At 45.2% G+C, this 22,801-nt stretch overlaps 1 protein-coding gene across 1 annotated transcript in view; it reads left to right on the top strand.

Annotated features, from left to right (window-relative positions):
* Positions 1-22,801, top strand: part of LOC124613343 (nephrin-like) — a 512,361-nt gene that overhangs the window by 123,907 nt on the left and 365,653 nt on the right. Inside the window, exon 4 of the mRNA XM_047142040.1 lies at positions 22,335-22,445. Within this exon, the coding sequence (XP_046997996.1) occupies positions 22,335-22,445 (111 nt within the window). The remainder of the gene's footprint in view (positions 1-22,334; positions 22,446-22,801) is intronic.

The following is a 22,801-nucleotide window of genomic DNA, read 5'->3' as shown; positions in this document are numbered from 1 at the left end:
ACTAACACAGTCGCATCGATGTAATAGCAGTGGACGGAAAGTGGAAGAAGGGCAGCAGTTTCAAGGGCAGAGTGAAGGAAGTGCCAAGGTAAGCATCAAGGGAAAAAGGTTCCTGCGGTATTCTGGACGGGGTAGTAAGAGCTGTCTGCGACAGTTCATGAGAGGGTAGGTTATGTTAGTAGTGGGTATCGTACATCGATACCGTGCCAGAGTTGAAGGTCGTAAAAGCAATCCAGTCCGACAGCGCATTGCGCTGCTGTGAGCCATTTGCTGTGCCGTATCATTGGTGATTAGTCGCAGCATCTGGCTGTTGTTGGCCGGCGGCAGCTCGCTGATGTTCGGCGACTTCTGTTGTCTGCTTGGCGCACTTCTGCTACACTTGTTGCTCCTGAAGGGCCGCCTGTTCGTCGGTATCTGTGAGGATGTTTAAGCCGGCCTTTCGCGCACTGGCGATGAGTTCAGCCTTCCTCTCTTCAGCCATGGCGTTGGCTACATCTCTAGCTTTCGGCGTCGCCGCCGCTGCTGCGGGGCCGACAGACGACTTCTTGGCGCTGTTCTCCCACGGCGCTGGTGGGGTGGTCGCAGGAGCAAGCATTCTGGGAACCTTCTACTTGTCAGCGGTGCTGTTCTGGTTGGGTACAAAAGCGGTCGTCGGGAGTAGCTCCCCTGTTGCTGTGCGTAGGCCTTGGGAGAACACTGTTCGCGGCTGTCTCAAAGCCTCCTCTTTCTCTGTAGCCAGGGCGTCTGCGAAGGCTGCCGTCTCTGCCTCCATGACAGCTTTGAGGGTCGCTGTGGCTTCCTCCACGCCGGTGCAGAAGTAGAGGCCACTGTTATTCTCAAGCGCTCGAGATACACCTTGGCGGTCCGCCTATGTGCGGTCGTCGCAGCGGTTGGCGAGTGGAGCTGTTTCTGCGCTGTCCCTAAACTGTGCCGCGCTGGTCTGTGCCCGACGTCGTCGCAGTCGTCGTATTCTTCTCCGCTGCGCCGGTGCGGCCGCCGCCACCTCGCCGTCTTCGGCCCGGCTATGGCTTCAAAAAGCTGGGCCTGCGCGGTAGCTGGCGACGTGCGGTGTGTGACACCGGGCACAAGTCAGCTGAACTTTATCTGCCGCGGTCGCAGGCGTGGCTGTCCTGCTCGCCAGAGCACTCGACGCACTGCGCCGCGTTGCGGCAGTACATGGCGAAAAGGCCCACGCCCTGGCACCTGAAGCACTGAGGCTCATGGTCCTTGCCAGACGGGAAAGCATCTGCCGTGCCCAGCAGCTTCCGCAACGCGAAGATGTCACCCTCGCTGTCTTTCGTTTGCACGGTCACGGCATACAGCGGCTGTCTCCTCTTATTCGTCCGGTTATGCAACCTTGCGGCCGCGTTACTGAAACCGGCACACAGAAGCCCATCTCGGACTGCCGCCTCATCACAGCACGAAGGCCGCCCCCTTAGGAATGCATTTGTCGTGCTCATTCTTCCTGGGAAATGTGTCTTCTCAGGCGGTTACCTTCTGTGGCTCTTCGACTATATGGGCAGCGACAGCGCTTTGATCACCATGTGGACCCCATGTTCGCTGCCAGAACGCAGATCAGCGAGTCTGAATCGGCAGACTCGTAGACCAGGTCGTTGTTGACGCAGCTCGTCATTAAGACGAACAGCGCTGCCCACCCGTTCTGCCCTTGTACAAAGGGAGGAGTGGCTGCGACTCGCCTTCGGGATTTTTCTTTCCCTGGTCGGCAGACTCAGTGAGTCGCATGACCGATGGTCATTCGTGGCAGCAGGTTCCTTCTGAGTAATCTTCTTTCCTTTGGTGTGACGCAGAGAACACAATCTGCTTGCGTTGCGAGGACAACGCACGACAATTAGCTCCTCGCCGCGGCCACAGCACAGCACCACTCCCCAAGTTCTCTTCGGTCCAGTAAGTGTAGCAAGCAGCGGTGCTCACCACAACAAATCATTTTTATAATAGTTATTTGTTTAATTATCAAGATTATTTGCCTTGAATCATTATAATTTGGACTCCTGCAATTACACAGCTGAAATCAGAGGTTTATTAGATATATTAATCAAAAAGAAACTAGTGTGTGCACTTATAAGTTACTTCTGTCGGTTATGTGTTTTAAAAATCCTGTCCACACTTTTAGACGCATACTACAATGTACTTAAGTGTGCACTCAAGTGAATTTCACGTACCACAGTCATCGCTTTGCATTTCGGCCTGCCGCTACATTCAGTGCAGATTCTAGAAGGAGGAGATGCGTGTTTGTGTGTGTAATTTTTATTTATTTCTGTGTTTATTTACTACATTTCTTCATTTATAAAGGCGTTCATACTCTCGTATATATTTTTTTTTTCAAACTCAGAAATGCGCCACTGAGAATAGGGTTCTCTTATTTGTGATGTTTTAGTTTATTTAACATAAATTCGTTTCTCGTTATTGAACTCTGTACGAAATTCTCTTCCTTGATAGCGAGCGTGCACTTCGTTGCACTATTTTTGCACAAGACTATCACGTTTGCTACTGATTCTGATGCGGACTGTTGAAGATGTCTAACGCTTGGGTCGTAAAAATATTTGGTTGAGTAAAAAATGAAAATATATTACTGTATATTAACTGTGAGATAAGAAATATCAGCTTTATATGTTACACACATTAATGCATATATGCAATGCTAAATAAATGAGTCTTTCTGGAAGGTGGTCACTGTCTATTGATTTGAAGGGGACCAATATTACTCTCTGTGTGTATGCTACTGCCTGGGAGGCCCAGAGGAGGGGAGCTGGTGGCGGTGACAGGAATGGCAAAATCCGCGAGGCCCTAGCCTTTCAAGAGTTCCGGTGTCCCAGGGTGCCCAGTTGGTGAATATGAAATTCCCATTGTAAAATAACTATTGTTTCATATAAAAAATCAACAAAATTACTCCGGTACCAGCGTTACTTTCCACTTCATTTCTTCACTTTCAGTATTGTTATAGGCCAGTTGCATACGGCTGTATTTCATGTTTAATCTAAATATTTTCTTTGGACATCACGCACTAATACTGCCTTTTGATGGAGTGGAAAATGCGATTTCCTTATATTTTGTGGGGAATCTTACCAAAAAATGTCCCAACAAATGTACACAACATTAGTTGCGAAACATTTTATAATTTGGTAGGTTTTTCAACAACATTCAAAGATATGACACTTCTGATTCCACCACAAAGTTTTTTTACACGAAATACACAGAAAATATTTTACGTGCTCAGAAATAAAGCGAAAATGTTCTTCCTCTGTCGTCCATAGAACAGCCAACTTACATGGGAAGTCTGGCATTACTTAATGCGAGATTTGTAGACTGTAATCGGAAAACTGGAATACGTACTGCATATTTAATTCGATCAATACTTGTAAAACCTTCAATTTCTGTCAGGGAATGCTGTGGACAAAGTTACGATGTTGAGAATCACTTGTAAAGGACCTCAGACACATTTCTTTTTCTCATGGAAAGCTCTTCAAAATTTTTCTCTGTGTGCCTGTCATACCCTCATGTGAAGTACACGAAGTAAGAGCTGTCATGAAACGGACAGTTTTTGAGAGTGATTCCAATTTATGAAAACCTGTTCAGTTGCGGTCAGCAATGATTTTAGAAGAACAAATTAAATATTTGAAAACAATTCACACTTCAATGTTCGAATAAATTATTTCTTAATCATTAGACCTTTTGAATAAAATGCATGAGCTTAAAATTTCAAACATATTTCCGAATGTATGTGTAGTTACGTGGATATTTTAGACTCTTCCAGTGGTTCTAGCTGAAGGAGAAAGACGAGAAATTGAAGTCTCTAAGCCAACGCGTTCCGACACTCTGTTGAACCAGGACGGCTGCCATAGATATTCCATGTTTACCGTGGACCGGACGCTATCGAGGTAGCCGTCAAGTGGATTCATCCCTTTGGCTGCCGAGTTTTTGGGAAGCCCTAGGCCTTCGAGACAGATTCAGAATATCATTTCACTAGCACTGGTCTTAACTGGGGAGGCTGTGGTGTGGTCTATCTGTACCCACAGTTTAGACCTCAGTTATCTCGAACAACTCCCTGTGTAGATAGCAATCTTATTCGCGTCAGGTCTGCTGCCTTGACATTTGATCTCGTTGTGCACTCTGCCTTATGAGTCAAATTGGTCCATGGTATGATCGGCGAACATGAGTGTCACACGCTAGAATCTACTGAGATTTCAAGCCTTCATTGGAGAGTCATGGCGAGCTGTCTAGCAGACGCGACTTTGCGTATTTTGTGCCCACGATAGTGTCTGCAGACACTTGAACAACGATCGTCACCTTAGACAGCGCTACAAAAGGAGAAAGGTCTGTATTGCTGCTCCTGATTGTTAGGGGAAACGGAATCAGTCCCGCCACTTGTTCTCAGCTGCACCAACGTTATATGACTTGTGTGTGGAATAAATCCAAAAAAGTCTACTCGGCACTAGACAATTTCGGATTGCGTTATCCATGTATTGAGCCACAGTAAACAGTTCAATAAGACAAACCTTAGTCTTTGCCAACAAGTCACCACCCAGTCGACTGTTTACTACTTGTTGTTTCTAGTTGTGTTGCTGACATCTCATGATTTCCAGAATGAGATTTTCACTCTGCAGCGGAGTGTGCGCTGATATGAAACTTCCTGGCAGATTAAAAATGTGTGCCCGACCGAGACTCGAACTCGGGACCTTTGCCTTTTGCGGGCAAGGGCTCTACCATCTGAGCTACCGAAGCACGACTCACGCCCCATACTCAAAGCTTTACTTCTGCCAGTATCTCGTCTCCTACCTTCCAAACTTTACAGAAGCTCTCCTGCGAACCTTGCAGAACTAGCACTCCTGAAAGAAAGGATATTGTGGAGACATGGCTTAGCCACAGCCTGGGGGACGTTTCCAGAATGAGATTTTCACTCTGCAGCGGAATGTGCGCTGATAACAAACTTTCTGGCAGATTAAAACTGTTTGCCCGACGGAGACTCGAACTCGGGGCCTTTGCCTTTCGCGGGCAAGTGCTCTACCTTCTGAGCTACCGAAGCACGACTCACGGCCGGTACTCACAGCTTTACTTCTGCCAGTATCTCGTCTCCTACCTTCCAAGCAGAAGAGCTTCCGTAAAGTTTGGAAGGTAGGAGACAAGATACTGGCAGAAGTAAAGCTGTGAGTACCGGGCGTGAGTCGTGCTTCGGTAGCCCGCGAAAGGCAAAGGTCCCCAGTTAGAGTCTCGGTCGGGCACACAGTTTTAATCTGCCAGGAAGTTTCATATGAGCGCACACTCCGCTGCATAGTGAAATTCTCATTCTGTAAACGTCCCCCAGGCTGTGGCTAAGCTATGTCTCCGCAATATCGTTTCTTTCAGGAGTGCTAGTTCTGCAACTTTCGCAGGAGAGCTTCTGTAAAGTTTGGAAGGTAGGAGACGAGATACTGGCCGAAGTAAAGCTGTGAGTACCGGGCGTGAGGCGTGCTTCGGTAGCTCAGATGGTAGAACACTTGCCCGCGAGTGGCAAAGGTCCCGAGTTCGAGTCTCGGTCGGGCACACACTTTTAATCTGCCAGGAAGTTTCATCTCATGATTTATTTGTCATCACACTTAAATTCTATTTTTGTTCCTATTATATAATGAATGTTGCGGTGCCATAATTTTTATGAAAGCTCAATCTCATGATGATATAATAATCACCCATCAACCATTGAGTACAATACTGACAGGACCAGCATTTCATTAAGTTATTTCGTCGTTCAAGTTCATCTAGATTCTGATGAAAGTGACAACCTCTAATGCAGACTTACAACAACAACCACAGTCACAGAGCAAAATCTAATTTAACAGACACATGGGCCAGGTAGTCAAGTGGAAGGCTTACTAGTTAAACTTTAACCCGTAGGTTAAAGTGACTGCTCTCAGACCGTAAACTCGTATCACCTGTAGCCTTTCAAATCCTACTCCACGTACAGTGAAGTCTTGCAGTGTATCGAGTCATAGTAAGTTGATCTCGGTCTAGCGAACTAATTATATTAGCAACCATTTTTGTAGTACGTTGAACTCATAAGTATGTGATTGTTGTTCTAATACAGTTTGCAATGAATGAAGGAATCTTTGCAGAAAATAAAATTACAAATAGCAGTTCTTCCAGTTGTCAGACACAGCGCCCTATAATTATATTTCGATAACACGTATGTAGGAATATTTTCACGGAAATTTGATGGCGAATATCCATCATCATCAGAATAATCGCTGAAAAAGACATTTTCGCGTGCCTGAACTTCTATATTTCAAGACATATTTTGGAGTATTCTACCAATGGATACATAAGTGATGGAAAGACATGTATACAACTATTTGTCGATATGAAATCGAATATGAAAATACTGCTTGAAGAAAGATGTAGAATACATTTTGCTGACACATTATAAATTGTGTTAGCAAAAATCCTGACCCGGATACTGCTGACCATTTGATATGCAGGAGCTAATTTTTTCCGTTCAGTTTTTAGTTAGGTGCTGATTTTTGTTGGGGGTGCTCTCTGATATCGGATCTCGTTAAGATTAATCGTCTCAGGATGGCTGAGTATTACAGATCTAAACGAATATACCGCTCGTCATATTGCATATAACAGTCAGCAAGACTGCTGAGAACTAGGACAGGTTCGGGGGCCGGATGTATGACTGTGCTCCAAGTGCAAATAAAGCAATTTAATTTTATTGTTACAATGAAAAACGTTTCACATGATTTAAACATAACATAATTTGGAGCAGACGATACACTAAAAATACTAATTGGGATGAAATACAGAATAAACATAATTTCTTATTAAACACTGTGTTCACAGCTGCAAGTTACAGTACGCTACTATATGTAGCATAAAAACTTACTGTCGGAGTTCAAGTAAAGTAAAATATATTCTAAGATTCTTACACCTTTATTGTCGTATGTTATAAATGATGTGAAACTATCATAATTTGCATTCCTTCGTATAAAGTGCTTTGTAATGTGAAATTTTTATGGTTTATTTTATCTATTTTTTATATTTTATTTAATTTTTTTACTTTTCTTCCCGTTTCGCAGTTCTAGCGTTTTTCATACAACTGAAGTTGTTTTTGCCACACCTGTCATTCTACCTTCCCCCTCCGCCCCAAATCATCCCCGCTCCCAATACCAAAAGCAGGAGATATTACCTCCACTTCAGGGCAGATCTACCCAGTCAGTACTACACCGAAATAAGGCAAACAATTACCTGAAAGTAGCTCTTTGTACTCCACCGGAAGGGTGTGGAACGACCGCACTGAGGAAGGGAACACCGACTTGGGATGAGATGTCCCACTTCCAGCCACCTGCTCCTGAATGCTGAATCTGCGGGAATGTGTTCGTGTCTGTGTCTGTGTGTGTGTGTGTGTGTGTGTGTTGGGCTGGTGGGTGGGGGTGAATGGGGGGGGGGGGGCGCTGTGAGTCGACGGTGTGGAGAGAGTTGTCGCGTGTCCCGGATCGACTCTCCCGTCGGCCATTGAAATGTCCCAGCGGCGCGCAACATGGCGCCGAAATGACGTCATTAAGGTGCGCGAACACGTGCGCGTGGTTCCAAATGTGTCCCGAGCGGGACCGGCACACGCACAGCCCTAAGCGATGGACTGGCCGTTATGTGATTGCAATTTAACTGGGTATTCAGCACCGGTGCGCGTTTACTCCCCGACAAAAGAACAGTTGCTCCGCTGAAAAAGGAATAAAAAAAAGGAAAAAGATAAATCACCTACCCCTCTTTTTTCCTCGTCTTTCTTTCGGCTGACGCGACCATCGAAATCCGCAGCCGGCGTCAGTGGCAGCTGCGTGGAAGGGCGGTGGGACAGGGGGAGGCGTACAGCTGACGCACGTTGTCAGAGGCAGCATTGGTCTGAAACGCACAGCCTGCCGGAAAGAGAGGACGGCACAGAGACGCCACCTGTCCATTTGAAAGAGAGGTCCAGGCGATCGGAGGCTTTTCGTCAGGTATTACGCAGCAGGATTATTAAAACTGCCTCCACGAAACGAGAACAGTGGATCCATGTAGAACGGAAAGTAATTGCAGAGTAATGAAAGCAGTCGTATAGACACGAGTCTCTCTTGGGTCTCACATGCCCTTGGGCGGTTGTACACAAACAGCAAACACTTGTCATTTACCAACGTGAAAGAACTGTGCCACCGAAAAGCCTACCTGTGTGATTAGGAGTAATCGAACCTTTTGAAAACTGCGTAGGGAGAGGACTTACCTGAACTGCGAACTATATAGCAATCAATCAGCAACTGAATTTCCTCATCTAGTTTCCCCTCTGAAGAAGCATTTTCGGCGGATTCACACAAGCGAAAGCATGTGCAGCAATTCCAAGCCAGGATGCAGTTTATCATATACAGATCAGGCCCGTGCTATCTGTTTACAAAGGAAAGAGTGACAATGTATGGCCTCTGCTACAATGTAAATGTTTTGTGTTTCTTTTGCCATTGCAGCTGCTCTTTTTGGTCAATTCTAATTCTGTATCTGTTGGATTAAATATATATCCCTTTAAATCTATTCCATATTCGCAAAATGTCTCCCCTCCTCCTCTGGGAACACCTTTCATGACTATTATCAGCTAGAATGAGATTTTCACTCTGCAGCGGAGTGTGCGCTGATATGAAACTTCCTGGCAGATTAAAACTGTGTGCCCGACCGAGACTTGAACTCGGGACCTTTGCCTTTCGCGGGCAAGTGCTCTACTAACTGAGCTACCGAAGCACGACTCACGCCCGGTACTCACAGCTTTACTTCTGCCAGTACCTCGTCTCCTAACTTCCAAACTTTACAGAAGCTCTCCTGCGAACCTTGCAGAACTAGCACTCCTGAAAGAAAGGATATTGCGGAGACATGGCTTAGCCACAGCCTGGGGGATGTTTCCAGAATGAGATTTTCACTCTGCAGCGGAGTGTGCGCTGATATGAAACTTCCTGGCAGATTTCTTTCAGGAGTGCTAGTTCTGCAAGGTTCCCAGGAGAGCTTCTGTAAAGTTTGGAAGGTAGGAGACGAGGTACTGGCAGAAGTAAAGCTGTGAGTACCGGGCGTGAGTCGTGCTTCGGTAGCTCAGTCAGCCTTCGGCGGCGCAGCGGTTCGGACGGTGTTTACGTCCCTGCCGCACGTCTGTGCGAGAGGTGTTTACGTTACGTGTGTAGCGGTGTGTGGCGGTATACATAGAACGAATCATGGCTTTGTCGTTCCGCAAATCGACACTGAAATTTAGTTTTGCTAACGAATATGCTCGACCGAAGGCTTACGAGATCGAACGTTATTTACGGGACGAGGTGAAAATCGAACCTGACGTTCTAGTTGGAATACACTTATCTATAGTCAGCAGCGTGGTCTATGTCAAGCTCATAAATGAAGCGGCATGCGACGAACTACTACTTCGACACCGACAAGGACTTCGTTTCTGTCATTCGGACGGGAATGTTGGAGCGGTAACTGTTGAACACGCCGGCATGGGCCTCCGAACGATCCGCGTATTTGAGCTTCCATTCGAAGTGCCAGAAGAATTGGTGACAGACGCCCTGCGTCCTTACGGAACGGTTCTATCCCACGTGGCTGAAAAATGGGCGAGTTTCAAGGCGTATCCTGTCCTCAATGGCGTCAGACAAATACGAATCGAACTCCGAAAACACGTCCCGTCATACTTATACATCGCCGGTTGTCGGGCGATTGTCATTTACGACTGACAACCAAGGACGTGCTCTGGATGTGGGAAGGAGGGACACATACGTTGTGAGTGTGCTCAACGAAGGTTATTACAGCTGCCACGGGATGATCCACCCCTCACGCCGCATCCGACTGTGCTCCCCATGACTTACGTCGCCGCATTACGCGATGACGTGGGCCGCGAGACAGACGCGTACCAGAACACACAGACAGCGACGGATCGTGGCGAGCCACAGAAAGACGACGTTGCGGTGGACCGCCTGCAGCAGTCACAGGGCGCCCTCTCTTCGGTTCCGCTTGCGGCCCCTTCAGATACCGCACTTGGAGACGTCGATCATACGACGACGCATGACTCCGACGCCCCCCACGAACAACTGGAGACCATGCTGACCTCTGATTCCGAGGCCCGGCAACGTAAACAGCGATCACCAAAACGCCGGAAGAAGCGTCGCCTCACGGTGGAGAACGACCACTCTGATCTAGCAGACAATTCTGAGAAGTTTACGGGTACAGAACAGACGACCATGGATACAGAAGAACTGCCTAGCGTGGATGCAACGGTGGCCAGCGGGACGGCGGCACGACCTACCGCTGACGATGCTCCAGACACAGCGAAGGCGCTCGATCGACGGCAACAGGCTACTGAGGAAGCTACGGCGCCTGCACCGCGCGACAACGATGGGACACTAGGGGACTGGTCAGAAGACCCACCCCCGTGGGGAACTGATGATGCTAGAGGAACTGCTCCCACGCACTCTCCCGGTGTAAGACCGGAAGGGTGCACGGAATAACGGCAGACCATATGAGGGTACGGCGGGGGACGTTAGTACGACAGCAGCCTATGTACGGAAGAATTAGCGACCGTACGGTGCCCTATCTACGTTGACAGCCATGCAACAAGCTTATCGGATAGGGTCTGTTAACATCAATAGCATTGGGACGCCGGTAAAAATCAAGATGCTCAGTGACATGATAAAGGCTGCGGATTTAGACATAGCACTATTACAAGAAGTTCGGGTACCTGCCCCCTCGGACTTTTACGGTTACGACATTTACTGTTCCCCGTGTGACGAGAGGGGCGTTGGCACAGCTATTCTATTAAAGGAAGGGATACGTGCAGACGAAGTGGAATATTTGCCTTCTGCCCGTGGTACGGCCGTGACCATAGGTGGAATACGTTTGATCAACATATACGCACCGTCAGGCTCGGATAAGAGAAGGGACAGAGCAGATTTTTACGCCCATGAGGTTACACCGTTGTTCCAGGGACGACACGATGGTTGCATACTCGGCGGAGATTTTAATTGTGTGCTCGATAGAAAGGACCAACAACCTAACTATACTACTAGCCAAGAACTTAGGGAGCTGGTCAACGGGACGGAATTAGTCGATACATGGGACCTGAAGTATCGAAACCAACCAGGATATGCATTTTTTACTAGCCACTCCGCGGGCCGTTTGGACCGGATCTACGTTTCAAGGGCGTTAGCAACGTCGACGGTGGACGCAGAAATATGGCCGACGGCATTTACAGACCACGAGGCATATATTTGTACGGTTAACCTTAATAGACAGCAGGTGTGGAGACGGAGGGGTAATTGGAAGATGAACGTCTCCCACCTGCGAGATGCAGAATGCCGACGCATGGTGGAGGACACGTGGCATGGCTGCCTCCGTCGACGAAATTCTTTCGGTTCTGTCCTGCAGTGGTGGATCGAGTGCGCGAAGCCAGCTTTACGGAGGACGTTAATAGGTTACGGGAAGGAAGTTTCTCAATGGCAGCGCACGACCACTGAGTTTTACTTTACGGCTCTCCGGGAACTGTTAGCACAACCACCTACACCAGAACGCCAGACGGCCGTCCACCGAGTTAAGGCGAAGCTGGTACAACTTGCGAAGCAGAGGATGGCAGGTACGATAATACGAGCGAGGTCGCAGGATTTCCTGCCCAACGAGGTTCCCTCGATGCATTATGTGATAAAGGAAAGACGAAGAAGACGCAGGAATTTAATACATGAGGTCGATCTCGGCGATGGCCGTCGTTTTACAACACAGAAGGGCATAGCACAGGCGTTCACGGATCATTTTAGCAGATTCTATGCGAGCAACGGGGAGGGTCAGAGGGAGCTGGGGAACGTCCTGGAAGAGATCCCAGACGCGACGAGTGTGAACGGGGAAGCGGACGGGTTATCTGAAATTACGTGTGAAGAGCTGGAGGAAGCGATTACACGAGGTGCTTGCAACAAGTCCCCAGGTCCAGACGGATTCCCGTTGGAATTTTACCGTGCCTTTGTGACCATTATGACACCGATGTGGCTATGTATGTTTAATGAGCTTCTGCAGCAAGAAGTACCGGTTCACATTCAATTCACGGAAGGGCTCATGATACCAATACCGAAGCCCCGTGGTGGCAAACGGCCTTGTGATTATCGCCCCTTGACCCTCCTTAATAGTGACTACAAGATATTCATGCGCATCCTGGGAAGTCGTATCAAAAAGTCGCTGGAGAATCGAATACATGCCGGACTTGTCTTGGCGGCATCAGTAATATCCACACAGCCTTGGGAGACTATCGTGACGTCGTCGCCCTCGCGGCTGCATGCCGCCTCCGGGGGGCGATGGTTGCAGTAGATTTCGATCATGCTTTTGATCGCGTGGATCATGTGTACCTCGCGGCGGTGATGAATAGGATGGGTGTCTCGCCATTATTGACCAATGCTGTGATGCGTTTGTTGCACGGCGCCAGATCAGCGATGGTGGTCAACGGAGGGAGAACTGAGTATTTTAAGATCTTAAGATCAGTGAGACAGGGTTGCCCCTCATCGATCCTCCTTTATGCAATCGCCTTAGAACCGTGCCTCGCAGGCCTTCGCCGCCGTCTTAGCGGGATCTCCCTACGGCAATTATCATTCAAATGCAGAGCATACGCGGATGATATTGTGTTCCTCGTACGGAATGAGAGGGAGACTCAAACAGCACTGGATTGGCTACAGACGTATGGGATGGCAGCTGGAAGTGTGGTCAACTACCGAAAATCACAATTCATGCATGTGGGGCGTGGACTAGAACCAGGAACGGAAGGACCCTTACCTGCGGTGGAAACCCTCCGCTGTTTGGGTATCACCTTTCATAAAGAGACAGCGAGAACGGCTGCGGACAACTACCGAAGATTGTTACTCAGAGTCCGCACGGCAGTACGACTAAACGCCCTACGGTCGATGGATATGCTGCAGCGAGTGTTACTCGTCAACCTTTATCTCGCGCCCATGATGTGCCACCTGACGCACCTTCTTCCCTTGACGCGCACGTTGGCTATGAGGATTCAGGCGGCTTTTGGGTACTATGTGTGCGTGGGACAACTCTTTAAGGTACAGTACAACACGCTTAGCCTCCCAGCGCGAGAGGGGGGCGTTGGTTTAGTGAACGTGCACGAGAAGGCGCGTGCCATGTATATTAATACTATGCTCAAACGGTGGCGCAACAGGATTCACTCGCTTACGGGGACGATCATCGAAGAACTCGTACCCACATCGCATCTTCCTCCAGTCAGTGTCGGCCATATATCGCCCCCTTTAACGTATGTGCGCACGTTCATCGTGGAACACAGTTACGTTAGAGAGCGTTTACCGACGACCCGACAGTCGACATCGAAGGACGTGTACCATCTGCTTCTTCGACAGATCGCCCGGAATAGGGTGGAACGCAAACATCCAGCTGTTAATTGGCACGTGGTGTGGCGCACGGTCCACCACCCCCACCTACCTACATCTGTCAGGTCGACATGGTACATTGTCGTCAACAGAAAATACCCTACAAATGATAAAAAGTACGCAATACATTTGGCGGATTCGCCCTTGTGTTAGCAATGCGGCGTGCTGGATACGGACGACCATCGGCTGGTCTGCGGCGAGGCATTGGCTGTCTGGACTCTCGCAAGAAAGATAATAGCGTTCATGCGGCGTACTATCTATACAGCAGTCTGTTCTGACATAGTATTTTTTCCAGAGGAAACGTATTTTCCGCGTCATAAGACGAACGCAGTGGCGTGGATCACAGGTATGACGGTCCATTACATCTATAGAGACACACGTACGAACTTACTGAACGTCCTGGATTACTGGCAATACTTGCAAGATGGACACACGAAACTATTACGGCTACAAAAGTACAGGGATTGGTATGCCAATTTCCTGGTAACGGTATTTGCGGACCCGCCATATACTTGGGGTGTGCCAGGTGCGCAAAGATGAGCGGCGGTGCTTTCGTTGTGAAACCGACCAAGTAATGTGATCGACTAAGAACACTATGCGAGTATGCGACCTACGAAAAACTCACGCTTGAACAGTTAGCAATTGGATGTACTTCAAATTTTGTTTTCATATCCATAAATACTTTTCTTTAGGGTGCCGGAAGTGGCCCCATTTTGATTTTGTTGTTATTTCATGCTGCATGGTAGGACGGCAGCGAGGTTCCTTCCAGGACAGTTATTATGTGTCAGGACGTACTATGTTTATTTTGTGAATAATAAAGGTTTCTGTTTCTCCTTTCTCTTACCTTCCTTCATATATATAAAAACAAAAAAAAAAAAGTTGAAGCTTCTAAGTTGTTGCAGTCACCAAGGAAGGAACACAGCAAGTCAAGTGTTAGTTTTTGAAAATTTAATTTTTTGCCGCTTTTGCTGCCTTGTAGTTGACAAAAAAAAGGCGCTGCAGCCTGGAACCACAAGACCGCTACGGTCGTAAAAAAAAAAAAAAAAAAAAAAAAAAAAAAAAAAAAAAAAAAAAAAAAAAAAAAAAAAAAAGGATACACCGGTAAAAAAAAGTGGTTCCGTTGTGCGTTGTGATGCTACTGCATAAAAAAAAAAAAACAAAAAGAAAAGAAAAGTTGGTAGAGCACTTGCCCGCGAAAGGCAAAGGTCCCGAGTTCGAGTCTCGGTCGGGCACACAGTTTTAATCTGCCAGGAAGTTTTATTATCACCTAGTTTACAAGCCAGTAGCAAATTACTGCTTTCACGCCGTTCCGCTTTCAGTTCTTTTTGTCATGTCTGATTTCATATTTATTCTACTATCAAGTCATTTACGGCTACTTTCAGAAAAACTTTCTTGTACTTCATATTTTGCATAGCACAAGGATCCAGTGTAAAAATTATGGCAGAAATGCGTACTCTCGCATCAGAAACTTGTATATTGTCATATTTACGTTGGGAAGGCATTCGTACCGTTCATGGAGAGATTGCTGTCAAATTGTTACTGAACTAATATAGTTTACACCTATGTAGCAAGAAATCTCATACATCTAGATATATTAGACAACAGTAGCTAATCCAGTTCTGACACAGTTTGCATTGTTCAGAGATTTCTGATGACCTCATCTAAGATACCATTGTGAACTGATGCCAGATTTCTACCTCTACTCCTCCCCCCAACCATCTGAAGTCTCAGTGGTGCAAGGCCAATAGCCCTAGGTATAAAATGGCGTGATATTAAAAACTATTGGACAATTCAAACTAGCATAACTGTGCCACAAAGGTTCCTCTATCACTATAACAGCAATGACTGTTATGCTATTTATAAAATACTGGGAAATTCAAACCTACAAGATGGGTGTCGCTCTATTAGCCGAAAATAGAAAACTGCGAACTTGGGGATACTAGCACAGACGGCATGGTTGTCAAATTTCCTGGGTTGTCCTCAGCTCTATTACAACAGGATCGAAGACGGTGTACCTGAGAGTACTGGCACAGCTAACAAGGTTGCTAACACTGCTTGGCTTTTCCCGAGTCTACAACGTCACAACACAAGGTGATGAGACAGGGAATACTGATGCAGTGTGCGTGTTTCTCAGATCACCTGTGCCAAGTTTAGAATCTAAAATAATCGCTCTGTAGATACCGGTGCAGACTGCATTATTGATAGGTTTCTTAGAGCACTGATTCAGCCTGCATGGTTATTTCACTTCATCTAATAAGAGAAATTTCCCATCGCACCCACCTCACATTTAGTAGTAAACTGACTGTGGATACTTAGCCAAAAAACTGAACACAGATGAAGCATGAAAATAGAAAGAAAGTGTACTGAATTGTGAAGATAGAAGCAAAGTAGAAACACTGAACGATCCTAGTTCAGACTTCCTTCGTGCCACTTTTTTTTCACAAAATTATGAACTTGCCTTCAGGTCAGTGACTTATCTGTTCTCCTTCTGTAGTCTTGGCAATTCTCATACTATACAATGGTTATAGAATGTGAGTCACGTGCTAAGAACATATTATCGTCGCAAGTAAAAGTGACGTATAGTAAGAGAAGGCGTGGTGCCGCATAGACCTCTCACAGAAATGAAAACAACAAATGGATGGGTGTGAACTATGTTACACCAAAGCAATTCAAGAGTCAAATCTTTCAAAACGGAATGCAAGAGTTATAAAATAAGCTACTTGTATAGAAAAAAGACGATTTATGTACGTCTGGAAGTTCCTTTATTGCACCTCGCTGTTACAAACGAGCGTTACATCACTATACAACAACAAATTTGAATGCGGCGAACAGATGCGTCAATGACCAGGCGGACAGTTCACAGTTTTGTGAAAAAAATGTGGCACTAGGGAGATTTCAACAAGGATCTCCCACATCGCCATCCAACACATTGACAACATAACCATGTCGCTGTGACTTTTCAAATTCGATCGATGTGTTACTTCTTAAACTTGGGCCGTTCACTGTTTCTATTTTGCTTCTCATTTTGTAGTTCGGTACACCTTCTTCCTGTTTTCATGCTTGATCTGTGTTCAGTTTTTGACAGACTTACCACTAAATCTGCGGGAGGGGGGGCAAGGAGGTGCGATGGGAAGTTTCCCTAGTAAGTATGAAATGACAGAAAATTAAAGATTCCACCTTGCCCTAACGTTGAAACTGACAAATCTTTAATGTTGAAGCGAGTTTCCCTACGTTCAACACTGGATACGTGTATTGTGGGTAATTTTTGCTTCATTTTAAGAAAAGCTAATTTTCATTCACTTCAGTGTTTATGACGAGATACATTCCGAACTATGTGCTGCACAACGATACAATACAGTTGTGCAGGTATATTGTCCGCCTGCTTAGCTGAGTGGTAACGTGTTTGCCTCCCATGCTGCGGGCTCATGTTCGATTCCCGGCTGGGTTGCAGATTTTCTCCGTTCGTGGACTCAGTGTTGTGTTGTCCTCCTCATCATCGACGCGCAAGTCGCTCAATGTAGCGTCTCCTGAAATACGAGGCCATAGTTCCCCTGATGGCGCCTCCCAGCCAACAATGCCACAGGACCATAACTTTTTTTTCTGCAGGTGCTTTCATTTGGTATGTGGCTATCGTGTGCAACATGTGCTGCGAAAAGTAGAAAACAAGTAAAAAGTTAAAACTTCATGCCTGATGGTGAAGACACTGCATGAACAGTGACAAACATTTCCCTTTCATTATTTTTTTGGGGTCCTCAACATGAAACAACTTCGAAAAGTTGTGAAAATAAACTACATGAAAAGAAAAGTTAAGCACCCAGAAGACGCTATCAGTTTTGAATGAAATTTAGTAAACCTACACACCATCGGCGGAGGTTTAAATGATGGATATTGCAATTCTGTGAGATACAGCATTCATGGTCTGTGTTGTTCTCTTGTCTTCAGGCGCGAGCAGCATCAGATTTTGAGCTATCGCTGTGATATAAAAGGGGATGTCACTGCGACAGCCGCATTAACTGGCTGGTAGAATCGGGAAATCTACAGGATATGGAAACGACGCGATGTTGTACTTTATGGGAACCTGGGGGCAGACAGACTAACTTGACATCTGGGTTCATGTCGACCATGTCTGACCACCACTAACAAAGCTTGTAACTCAATTGTATCCGTATCTGCCATACGATAAAAAGTAATGGACTGTCTACCACATTATACGCCATCCTGTATCATTGGTCAGAGACTAGCAACCTACGGAATTGCTGCCCAAACTCCTGGCTCCCATTACCACCACGACACGAACGACTGCGTTTGTAGTTGTGCTGTGGCTGGGAAGTATACTCTGCTGATGAATGGTGTTGCACTATGTTCAGCGATGAATTGAGGTTCTGCGTTATCCGGGTGTCCTTCACTGACAACTATGTTGGTGACTTGGGGAGAGGTCCTACTCTTACAATGTTTTGGAAAGGCACAGCGGTGATACACGTGACGTCATGGAGGGAACTGCCATGAGATCACCGCTAGTAGTGATTAACGGAACTTTGCCATTATAAAGGTACTTCACGGAGAGCCTGTGACCTAATGTGTTTACCTGTCATATGAGAGTGTTGTTGTGCCATTTTTCAACAGGACAATATTCCTGAAAAGGAGGAGTCTCTAGGAACTGTGCTCGTGATGCCGAGGTACAGCCGTGGCCAGAAAGTTCCCCAGATCTGTCTCCGATTGAACACATATTGGACCAGTCGGACGTCATTTCTGTTGTGGGCTTGCTTTTCCCAGGGGTGGGTTCAACTAGTTTATGACACCTTTCACAAGTGAATAACCACACACATCCAGGCCAGACGTGAAGCAACATCATATGGGTAAGTGATCTCATACACCATATTCACTGAAACAACAAAACATACCTTCTGAATCCGTAAACTTTCATTTCGTTTTTTTTCGTATACATGTGCGTGCTTCACATTTTTGTCACAAAGCGTAAGTGTGGAATTCGTTGGAAGTCATTAATAGCTCCCCATCTCAACTACTGGCTGAATGTAGCCTGGATAATCTGCATCCTGTGAGTTACACTACTTCAAAGTAGATACACAGCATTTAGCTTTTACAGTTGACGTATTGTGCTAAACCTTCAACTCAACATTCTAAATTCTTAATGAGTAGGCAATTACAGAATTTTAAATTTCTGAGTGTTGTTGATAGTCATGTGAAACACTGAATGTCAACTTTTTCTTTTGCTGGAAGCCGCTAGACAGACAGCCTTACACAGAGACTCGGGGACCAGGTGACCGTTTTAAACTGTTCAGATACTTAGATACGCAAATCCGCCAGAGATGTGTGCACATAAGCTTGTTAACATCTCTTAATTTACTATACTAATAGTCTTCCTTGTAATTGCCCTTCCCTGTCTTTATAAAATTCAGAATATATTTGTTCCGTAATTTTTTTTCTAGACTGAAAACTTTGAAAATGGATTATAACAGCCTTGACTTGAATGAAATATTTATTTCACATCAGTTATGCCATGATGGTAGTGCTGGCTGTGAGCGGGTTAGGTCATAAATGGTATGGAGATGGTCACGACGATAATCACTGTAAATAAACATTTTAATCCCAGCCGCTGTTGTTCTCTCCGATAAATGTTCTCGAAATTAGAGAGAACTTTGTGATGTATTTTAACTTGATAAGCAATACTTGTGCACCCTACTCCCTCTACTCTCAGTGCAAAATATTAGTTTGCTTGGGTAAAAGTAAATTAAAGATCTATATTACGTTTCAGTTATCAAATGGAATTTCGGCTCTTGCCGTTTCCTCCGACGCTTCCGATGAGTGATCAGTGTCAGAAATGGCTACCTGACTCGCACCTGTGTGTGAGATCGACTATGATTCTTCAAATACGTTCAGATGTGTGTGAAATCTTATGGGACTTAACTGCTAAAGCCATCAGCCCCTAAGCCTACACACCACTTAACCTAAATTATCCTAAGGACAAACACAACACCCATGCCCGAGGGAGGACTCGAACCTCCGCCGGGACCAGCCGCACAGTCCATGACTACAGCGCCCTAGACCGTATGATTCTTCCATGCCACATTGGCGGGTAGGGTAATGTTGCTCAAGTCGTGATTCTTAAGGGAGAACTATTGTGTTAGGGTAATGTAAATAACACGTTTTGCTAAGTGCACACCGAATCTTTATTTTTCAAACTTTCAACCAACTTCCACAAAACTATAAAAACTAAAATTAATTTATAATCTTTTTCAAATCGGTACTCCCTACACCCCAAGGTCATACTTATGATAGGAAGTCTGCGATGAGATATTAAACCCATGGAATAATCTAGCAAACCGTCACAATAACAAATTACGTACCATGAAGGTAACGTTACTTCCTTAGTTACACGTAATGAAATTACACATAGGAAACAAAATATAAATTCTAAACAAATTAAATAGCTTAAATTGTCATATCGAGAATCTGTGGGTTTTAAAACATTTATCAGAGTGATATATCTCAATGTTACATTCCAGCCAGCGCGCTGTACCCAGACTTAATATTACACACTTGACATAACCAATTCACTCTGTTCTTAACTTTATATTCTTGTTAAAGTTTCCATCTGTATGTCTCTCTTTTATAGGTTTGTGCTCAGGTTTCTTCTTTTTAATCGTCTTTTCTCAGGCTTCTATTTCCTTTCTGTAAGAACTTGATGTTAAATAATTGTTAATCAGGGAATTTCGTCTTATCTTATCAAATGTTGTTGTACACGAGTTAAGAGATAAAGACTTTATTTGTTGACGGTTAATTTCGGCTACTGTTGCAAATATTGTTTTCGGGTTCACGTTCTTGAGACATTGTAGAAGATCAGGACTGATCACCGTACTGTGTGGCAACGCTAGGCGGCCTGCCAGACTTTCGCGTTGTTACTTTAATTCCATCAGCTCATTCTTTGTGTGACTGATAAACCATATATACAGTAGTAGCAACAAAGTCCTCTTCTCTAATGACATTTCTATCACATGGCCACACGTCTGTTGGCTTAAAATTGTTTAGAGCTATCCCCATACAATTTTATCTTGGGTATGCATTACCAAAGGGTTCTACAATGTTAGTTTGTTTTATGACACTGCCACGGTAGCCAAGAAGATGCAGCTTCATCGTAGATACTTTTTAGTGTTTTAAAGAACTGTCTGTCCAGTGGCTGTAGATGATGAGCCGTGATAGTATGAAACGATAGCGTGCTTACAGCACAACCACGAGTTATCTGAAATTGTTGGCGAGTGCTCTATATCCAACAGTAAAAGCAAAATTTGTTTCTGATCCCTTTTTTCTCTTTTTGTACATTTTATGCAGTGTTCTAACCATCGGAAAACGGTTCTGATGTTATCCATCCTGTGATTGGTGGAGCTCCCCTTTTTAAGCTGCGCTTAAATATTAACGTCGGAGGTATAACTTTGCCTGCTGGCATCATTGCACATACACATGTGGTGTTAAGGCCCCTTCCTCCGCTTGTGATTGCACCCACCTGGTTTTGCCTTTTCGGGCAATTACTTGAAACGGTTTGTGAAATGTGTATATTGCGATTTAGTCCACGTTATATACTTGGTCTCCAGTAAACTAATGTTCATATAGTATTTGCTCATATTTGTCAAAAAACTCATTAACTTTCTCTTTATTAAACCCATTGCTTTTGTGCCACCGATATTGTGTCTGGAACTCCCAAGGACAAAGTGGGATGATCTTTCATAAACTTGTAATACCAATTTTACCAGCTATCACTATTTCTTTATTGAAGCAATACGCTAGGTGTTATTTCTCAGCAAGTTGGTAGGCAAGTTTCCTTAAGTCAGCAATAGCTACTCCGAAGAAACAAGACCCTAAGTGAATTATATGCTATGCTAATTCACCTTCCATCTTTGCTGTTGTATCATTAGGTCTTTAAAACTTTGATTTTTTAATTAAATCCTTCAGATTCTTAGGTGTTGGGGTGTTGGTATATTTTATCTCCTACATGCTTCATTGAGTCCAATTTCACCATTCCGATATTTCAGTAAAGCTTCGTCCTCACCCCCCTCCTTCCACTTAGAGTACACTCTTTTCGTCTGATTCGTTAGCTGCAACAGTTTTCAGTTAGTATGTATTTCCCATCAACGTCTAGTCGTACCCGTACGACTAAGAGTTCTCCACATATATAACTTATGCATTGAGACTTATGTATTAAAACCAGAACTACAGACATAATCGTAAAGTTTCCTACTATTTGATGATGCTCAAATGAATGGGAGATTACCACGAAAATAGCCTTGATGCAGAACAGTTATTGTATCATAATCTGAAATTGCTTACGAATGGGAGAGAGACTGTCAGAAAGACAGTCAAACAAAGTTACTTGCTAATCATTTTTCTGTCACGACAGCCAGCGGAGCGATCACTTGTTTTTGCTTACTCGCACGACTATTTAGTTCTGTTTTACAACATTTGCTGTCTCATTTTGTAAAGAAGGGACCAGGTATTACGGGAATACTATTTGGGCTGTGGTATGACTATTCCCTTCTTTGCGGTCTGCGTGTAACGGGAACACTGGGTAGGTCAGGTGTAATGAAACAATTTGCTGGGATGGCTTCTGTGCCATTCGATAAGACAAGTATCCTTTAAGAGAATTACAATTCAGGATGTTAGTTGGCACATGAACCTCCAAAATGACACTCTTACAGTCTGTGATTATTCGGACAGGAGTACAGAAATATGTTTAGTATATGATATAATAAAACTGTTCTCCTAGAGTGTGCAATGGTGTATAGCAGACTAATTATGATGAAGTCCTTAGGACAATAGGTGCTATACATGAACAGAGCTCTATTCACGTGGGGTCTTTGGGGTGGCGTGCCTTCCTTGTACCTGCTGCATTTTTGACACGACTTTCTCCTGTTACAGTTCCTCCGCAGAGGCCGACCATCTTCGACGAACTGGGCCGTGAGCTGGTGGACCGCGCAGGACCTTACGAAGAGGGGGGCCAGATGCGGCTCACATGCATCGTGACTGGAGGTACCTGTTTATCAGTGATGGTTCCTTAACAAAAACTGTTTACGCATTATGACTAGAGGATCATGGCTATCGCCTTTGTTCCTTATCTAAAAATGTGATGCATCATGGTGGTAGGTACAGGCTTGTCAATGACTTTCCCATAACTGAAACTGTGTACTCATCGTGACCGTGCCTATCAGTGACGTTCATTTACTGATACTGTGTACGCTTCGTTAGTTGAGGTATTTGGCAATCACTAGAATTCCCTCAATGGACACTGCATTATATTTGTTCCTACGGTAAGTTATCTTCTCTGAGATCATCTTTTTATTCGATTGTTGCTCTGTTGGACATTAAAAATAACATGAAGCTCAAGA

The sequence above is a fragment of the Schistocerca americana genome, chromosome 4 (genome assembly GCF_021461395.2).
Source record: "Schistocerca americana isolate TAMUIC-IGC-003095 chromosome 4, iqSchAmer2.1, whole genome shotgun sequence".
Lineage (NCBI taxonomy): Eukaryota > Metazoa > Arthropoda > Insecta > Orthoptera > Acrididae > Schistocerca > Schistocerca americana.
The sequence above is the reverse complement of the archived record's forward strand: the minus strand, read 5'-3'. Positions and strand labels throughout refer to the sequence as shown.